Source organism: Myotis brandtii, unplaced genomic scaffold (genome assembly GCF_000412655.1).
Source record: "Myotis brandtii unplaced genomic scaffold, ASM41265v1 scaffold166, whole genome shotgun sequence".
Classification (NCBI taxonomy): Eukaryota; Metazoa; Chordata; class Mammalia; order Chiroptera; family Vespertilionidae; genus Myotis; species Myotis brandtii.
Genome location: NW_005356087.1, coordinates 647158 through 654838, shown reverse-complemented (window position 1 = coordinate 654838; position 7681 = coordinate 647158). Strand labels below are relative to the sequence as shown.

General features: G+C 40.9%; 1 protein-coding gene across 1 annotated transcript in view; it reads right to left on the bottom strand.

The window, feature by feature from the left end:
* The window catches only part of FREM2 (FRAS1 related extracellular matrix protein 2), a 358247-nt gene that overhangs the window by 43194 nt on the left and 307372 nt on the right, over window positions 1-7681 (bottom strand). The window contains exons 15-16 of the mRNA XM_005862726.2: window positions 6598-6729; window positions 4876-5207 (exon numbers count right to left, since the gene is read on the bottom strand). Of these exons, the coding sequence (XP_005862788.1) occupies window positions 4876-5207; window positions 6598-6729 (464 nt within the window). The remainder of the gene's footprint in view (window positions 1-4875; window positions 5208-6597; window positions 6730-7681) is intronic.

The window sequence follows — 7681 nt, the reverse complement described above, 5'->3', positions numbered from 1 at the left end:
GGGGGCAAGGAGGGAAGGGGGTAAGAGATCAACCGAAGGACTTGTATGCATGCATATAAGCATAGTCAATGGACATAAGACACTGGGGGGTAGGGGAGGCGGGGGGAATGTCAAGGGGGGTGGAAAGGAGACATATGTAATACTCTTTGGAATACTTTAAGCAAGAAAACAAAATTAAAAAAGGAAATATAACTACAAAAATGATTTTAATATTAAATATTATTAGAGAGTATCCACATTTCTTTTTTCTTTGCAAGTAAAATCCTGAACTTTTGTAAGAGTAATGATTTGGGAGTACTGGGTCAAATGGGAGTTCCATTTTTAACTTTTTGAGGAAACTCCATACTGTTCTCCACAGTGGCTGCACCAGTCTGCATTTCCACCAGCAGTGCAAGAGGGTTTCTTTTTCTCTACATCCTCTCCAGCACTTGTGGTTTGTTGATTTGTTGATGATAGCCATTCTGACAGGTGTGAGATGGTACCTCATTGTCATTTTGATTTGCATCTCTCAGATGATTAGTGACTTTGAGCATATTTTTATATATCTCTTGGCCTTCTTTATGTCCTCTTTCAAAAAGTGTCTATTTAGATCCTTTGCCCATTTTTTGATTGGATTGTTTATCTTCCTTTTGTTAAGTTGTATGAGTTCCCTGTAAATTTTGGAGATTAAACCCTAGTAATATATCCCAAGAAATCAGAAACACCAATCAGAAAGGACATATGCACCCCTATGTACATAGCAGCACAATTTACCATAGCTAAGATTTGGAAACAGCCTATGTGCCCATCAGCAGATGAGTGGATTAAAAAACTGTGGTACATCTACACAATGGAATACTACACTGGTGTAAAAAAGAAGGAACTTTTACCATTTGCAATAGCATGGATGGACATTATACTAAGAGCATTATACTAAGCGAAATAAGCCAGTCAGAGAAAGATAAATATCACATGATCTCACTCATTTGTGGAATATAATGAACAACATAAACTGATGAACAAAGTAGATCCAGAGACAGAGAAACACCGAACGGACTGTCAAACCTCAGAGGGAAGGCAGGGGAGGACGGGAGGCGGGTGTAAGAGATCAACCAAAAGTCTTGTATGCATGTATATTAGCATAACCAATGGACAGGGACAGTGGGGCAGTGCGGGCCTGTCCTGTGGGGTGGAGGTGGCCGGGGAGGGGGTCAATGGGGGAAAAAGGAGACATATGTAATACTTTAAACAACAACAACAAAAAAGAGTAACAATTTGACTCTTAAAACTCTATTTCATTGAAATGTAAGCTCTGTATCTGATGCCCTCAGTAGGTACTTCGTATGATCTCAGGCATAGAGTAGGTTTTCGTGGAATATGGCTTTAATTTATGAATGTACAATAAATCATATGGCTAAAACAGAAATAGTCATAATATCAGTTAAAACTAGCTGTAGTCAAATTGCAAAAACTTAATATTTCATTTGTTGTTAACAGATAACCATCCTGGACATTTTAGGTGATTCTTTCAGTTTGCTAACTCTTTCTTATCAGTTAAAAAATCTGAATGTGGGCAATTGGGGAAGTCAGAAAACCCTTTCAAAGGATGTTAGAAACAGCTTTTTAATAGCAAAGAAAAACACAGGAACTTGGCAACATGTCATGGCAGTATAAAAAAATCAGTTTTGCATCCTGTTGTTCCTGGCAGAAGTAATTACCGGTTAGTAAAATTTGTGTGCACAGTGATTACCTTGATCTAAGTGCCAAGTCTAATGAAGGACTAGAAGAAGGAAATTAACATCTATTAGACGATTGGCCAGGGCTTTGTGGAATTGTTAGAAAAAAATAGGCCCGAGTCAGCCTGGGCTGCTTTAAGGTGTTGTCCAATGGAGTGGGCAAAAATATAAAGCTACTATGAAGCACATTTACCTATGTTGATGATTTACTTTTATTTTTGCCCATTTCCCCCATCCTATATGCAGAAATGTAAAAGTTTGTAAAATTCTAAAGTAAAATGTGTTCACCAAGTATTTAGTTTGCTCTCCCTTCACGTGTGTTTCAATCTGATTTGCCAGTGCTCAAATGAAACTGTAGTCTACTGTTGTAAAGACATGTATTTGCATAATTTTTACCAACAGTGGGTGTGGATATAATCTCGCACAAATTAATATGACTGCTATTGGGCAGCATTCTTGTACCCAGCACAGAAGGAAAAGTTTATTTGCCTTTTTTGCAATAGCACCTGTGACCATACCCATTCCTCACATTCACCCAATTAAATGACCTTTTAATTCACTCAATTAAATGTCTAGATAAGTAACAAAATATGGTTAAGAGCACAGGCTTACAAGTGACTTTCCCAAACAAGCCATTTGAAATCTCTTTGCTTCAACTTTCTCATCTCTAAACAAGAGACAAAATTAGCCCCAGCCATTTGGCTCAGTATATAGAGCATTGGCCTGTGGACTGAATGGTCCCAGGTTTGATTCTGGTCAAGGGCATGTACCTTGGTTGCAGGCTCAATACCTACCCTAGTCGGGACGCATGCAGAAGGCAACCAATCAATGTATCTCTCTCACACTGATGTTTTTCTCTCGCTGTTTCCCACCCTCCCTTCCACTCTCTCTAAAAAAAACAAACAAAACACACACAATAAAAAATGAAACAAAATAAAAAACAACAATGAAAAATATCCTTGGGTGAGGATTAACAAACAAAACAAAAATAAATAAATAGACAAAATTAGTACTTGTTGCAAGAGTGTTGTGAGGACAGACTAAGTGGAAATATGTAAGGTGCTTAGAAGAATGTCAGGCACATAGTAAACATTAAATAAATGTTATTACCATCATTATTGTTATTGTTAGTACAATTGTTAGGTATTTTTCTTCTCTAGAACCCCAAACTAATGGGGAAAATTAGAAAAATATCTCAAAGGGTTAGATTTCTTCTACCTTAATTTATATTTTCTTCTCCCACACCTCTATTTAAAAATGGGTATGGGTGGGTGGTGGGGGCCATGGGGTGGGGTGTAGGAAAACATCAATAGCTGGGGGAGAAGTTTAAGCCCAAGGAAAAAAGTAGACGAAAATGAGATTGTCTTTTCTCTAAGACACATGGTTTCATTCTAAGAGAGTAAGCAACATGTTTTATTAGGTTGTTTTGCCATTCATGCTGATGCTTTTAGAATTTTATAATAAGGTCCTAAAATTTTAATGATTTACACTGAATCTAGTCTTTTCTATGCTGTTGATGCTTCTCTATCATGGTTATGCTATTTTTAAATTTTATTTTAAACTAGAGGCCCTGTGCATGAAATTTGTGCACAGAGGGAGGGAGTGTCCCTCAGCCAGGCCTGCACCCTCTCACAATCCGGGACATATTAGGAGATGTCCAATTGCCAGTTTAGGCCCAGGATCGGGCCTAAACCGGCAGTCGAACATCCCTTTCGCAATCCTGGACCGCTGGCTCCTAACCGCTTGCCTGCCTGCCTGATCGCCCCTAACCACTCACTTGCCTGCCTGATTGCCCCTAACACCTCTTCCTGCCTGCCTGGTCGCCCCTAACCACTGACCTGCCTGCCTGATCGCCCCTAACCACTCACCTGCCTCCCTGATCACCCCTAACCACTCACCTGCCTGCCTCATAGCCCCTAACCACTTGCCTGCTGACCTGATCTCCCCTAACTGCTCATCTGACTGCCTGATCACCCCTAACTGCTTGCCTGCCTGCCTGATTGCTCCTAACTGCCTCTGCCTGCCTGCCTCATCACCCCTAACCCCTCGCCTCACTGCCTGATCGCCCCTAACCACTCTGCCTGCCTGCCTGATGCCCCTAACTGCTTGCCTGCCTGCCTGATTGCTCCTAACTGCCTCTGCCTGCCTGCCTCATCACCCCTAACCCCTCGCCTCACTGCCTGATCGCCCCTAACCACTCTGCCTGCCTGCCTGATTGCCCCTAACTGCTCACCTGCCTGCCTGATGGCCCCTAACCACCTCTGCTTCGGCCCCCACTGCTGCGGCTTTGTCCAGAAGACCATCTGGAATGATGTCCCAAAGGTCGTTCGGTTGTCCGGTATAATTAGCATATTACACTTTTATTATTATAGATAATGGAAAAGCAGAACTATCTTTTCAGAAGAAAGTCATACACAAACTGGTTAATAATTGGATGTTTTGATAATTCTTAATTGCATACTCTTTTATTCTGTATTATGTAACTTAAGCCTCTCAGGCAGGCAAAACTTAACTGAAACCTGCAAGTTGCCAGTTTTCACCGAACGCAGAGTAGAACCCTAGGCAGCTCAACTTCGAATCATAACAACGAGTTTTCTAGCTAGCAGTGTTAGTGAAAAGAAAAAAGTACTGACCTTACAAATTAAATAGTGAAATTGTGATTTTAAAAAAAGGCACCAGGAAAGGATAGTAAATTTAGCTGAGCATTTTATGGTAAGATTTGGCTGGAGAGATGAATATAGTAGAGGGCAACATTTGCATTAAAAATGTCCTTGATACATTGGAGAAGTGGCCAGATATAATAGGATAAGTCTTAAGCAGGTAAGTGCAGGACTTCACTAGAACAGCTATCTGGGTTGTATAAATAAAAGATAGAAAAGTGTGTCAGAGGATGTATATTTTGAAAACTAATTAATATTTGGATTTTTATTATATCATAGCAGATTCAGAATGTTGTTAAAAATAGATATATTTTGACACATTGTTCCAGAAATAGACATGACTTTTCATACCATTCATGCCAATTATTTGGTCCCTCTTATACCTAATGAATTATATCACCAAGATGGAAAACTGGATTTGGGATTTAGTCCAAATCTATGTAACTGAACAAGCCAACTGGTTTATCAGTGACCAACATTTAGATGTTAAAAATTCATACCTGTCCATCTGTTCCAACAGTGCCTCCACAATCAGTGAGAAGTTCTGACATGTCATAGTAGCTAACAAACTCCCACAAACAGGCCTCTAGGTTCAGATTTCGGTAGAAGCGTAAGGTACTTGAACCTCTGATAGATGAACTGTACTGATAAGGATACATCTCTCCAACTATTTCTGGATTTTTTCTAGCATCAGTCAAAAAACCATGATGGGTCTTTACTTCAGTATAATCCAGGAGATTTGAGCACTTGTGGTTTCCAATTCTTGTGCCATCAGGGCTGAGGGTGAGCTCAAAGTTGGAAAGTTCTTTAGTGGAGATCACAGGGAGCATGCCTATAAGGAATTGTAATCATTGTTACCATTCTTTTTTTAACAAAATTATCTTTATACTTGAAAGTATTACAGATCTCCTTTTTTCCTCCCACAATTACCCCCTCCTCCCCACTCCATCCCTCCCAAAGCCTTCACTGCACTATTGTTAAGTGTCCATGGGTTATGCATATATGCATATAAGTTCTTGGGTTAATCTGTTCCTGCCTCTCCCCCACTATGCTCCCCTCCCTTTCCCTCTGTCTGAGACTCTCCAGTCTGTTGCATGTGTCCATGTCTCTGGATCTATTTTGTTTGCTAACAGCGAAAGGCTTAGAACACTTTCTAATTTCTTTATCTCTTGAGAAGATAGTCATAAAATACTGTAGAGCAGTGATTGTCAAAGTAGTGTCTTAGTACCCCTTGGGGTCTTGGGAATTTTTCAGGAGATCTATAACATTAAAGCTATTTTTGTAATAATACTAAGATATTATTGGACTCTTCCACCTTATTCTCTCACTGTGGTAGGTCTGTTTTTGCCTGATGGGTTTTTCCTCTGCCCTTTGCACCCCTGAGTGACATATCCAAATGAACCTATAGAGAGAGTGATCCAATGTGGGACCAATGTTATGTTGTAAAGAGGTACAGATTCCTGTCAATCTAATCTGCCTGCTCAGAACAAATTTGGGTTTATAAAAAACAGACAAAACATTTTATAAGGGTGGGGGAGTTTACCTTGTCGTTTCTGATAGTACCTAACGTTTCATCTCTCTTAGCTACTTAAAATATAACTAGCAACCGAGAAATAACAAATAATTACTTCAGGTATAAAGTGAATTGAGTGGAATACAACTTGAAAATGTCTTCTGTATGTAGAAAAATGTTCATAAAGTATAGGTAAAATTATTGACTCACAAATTCTGGCCATACTCCCCTACCCAGAGAAAATGAACACAAAATACAATAATGCTAGTTGCATTCTTAATTTTATTTCAGTACCTAAGAAATGTCTTAGTTATTGCAATAAATATTGGGAGAGATTTCTAAAACTACAGCTATGAAATAGCAAATACATGTTGAAGGCGAACATTTGAGATACCAAAATGCTTTACTATAAGTCCAAGATCAAAAGTTTTGAAGACATATTTGTGCTATTTCATAATAGCTAGCATGTTAACCAACATTTTATTCCATTGTGTTTCAACATGTGTTAAACTTACCTAATTTTAGAGAATGCTTAAAATGTCAGAATGTTAAATGGGCAGGAAGAAAGCAGAAACATTTGAAAGAAACAGAAAAGCTTGAAACTCAAGTTGCAAATTGAGCACTTATTGTCTGCTTAGTTAAATAGAGTATACAGTAAAATAAACCTGGTAATAAACTTTCCATGACTTTGTTTACTGAAGTCACCTACCGTCTGTGTGTGGCATCATGACCGTGAGCCTGATAAGGTTTGTGTACTCCGGGTCCTCGGGGCCCATGTAGCGCAACTTAGCTGAAAATGGCTCTGCTCCCACTATCCCTGGCACCCGAGGCTGACAAAGACCTAAAAATGAACACATTTATGCTAAAAGTAGGTAATGGACAATGTCTGAAGAATATTTTAAAAATAGGCACTATGATTTTTTCATGTATTTTAATATTCTCTCTGGACTCAAGGCATTGCTGAGAATAAAAAGCAAAATTATCTATAATAATAAAAGCGTAATATGCTAATTAGACCGGACAGCTGAACCACCTTCCGGATGTCATTCTGGACGTCTTTTGGACAAAGCCACTGCAGCGGGGGCTGAGGCAGAGGTGGTTAGGGACAATCAGGTAGGCAGGTGAGCAGTTAGCGGTGATCAGGCAGGCAGTCAGAGTGGTTAGGTGCGATCAGGCAGACAGGCAGGCAGAGAGGTTAGGGGCAATCAGGCAGGCAGTCAGAGTGGTTAGGTGTGATCAGGCAGGCAGGCAGAGTGGTTAGGGACAATCAGGCAGGCAGGCAGAGGCAGTTAGGGGTGATCAGGTAGGCGGGCAGGGTGGTTAGGAGTTGGGAGGCAGGCAGAGTGGTTAGGGGCAAGGAGGTAGGCAGGCAGAGTGGTTAGGGGCAAGGAGGCAGGCAGGCAGAGGGGTTAGGGGCAATGAGGCAGTCAGGCAGAGTGGTTAGGAGTGATGAGGCAGGCAGGTGAGTGGTTAGGGGTGATCAGGCAGGCAGGCAGGTGAGTGGTTAGGAGCCAGTGGTCCCAGATTGCGAGAGGGATGTCTAACTGCCAGTTTAGGCCCAATCCCTCAGCCTAAACCAGCAGTTGGACATCCCCAGAGGGGTCCTGGATTGTGAGAGGGTGCAGTTCTGGCTGAGGGACCTCCGCCTCGTGCACGAATTCATGCATGAATTCATGCACCGGGCCTCTAGTCCTATCTAATAAAAGAGAAACATGGTAATTAGCGTACGACCGCTACCCTTCCCATTGGCTAATCAGGGCAATATGCAAATTAACTGCCAGCCAAGATGGCGG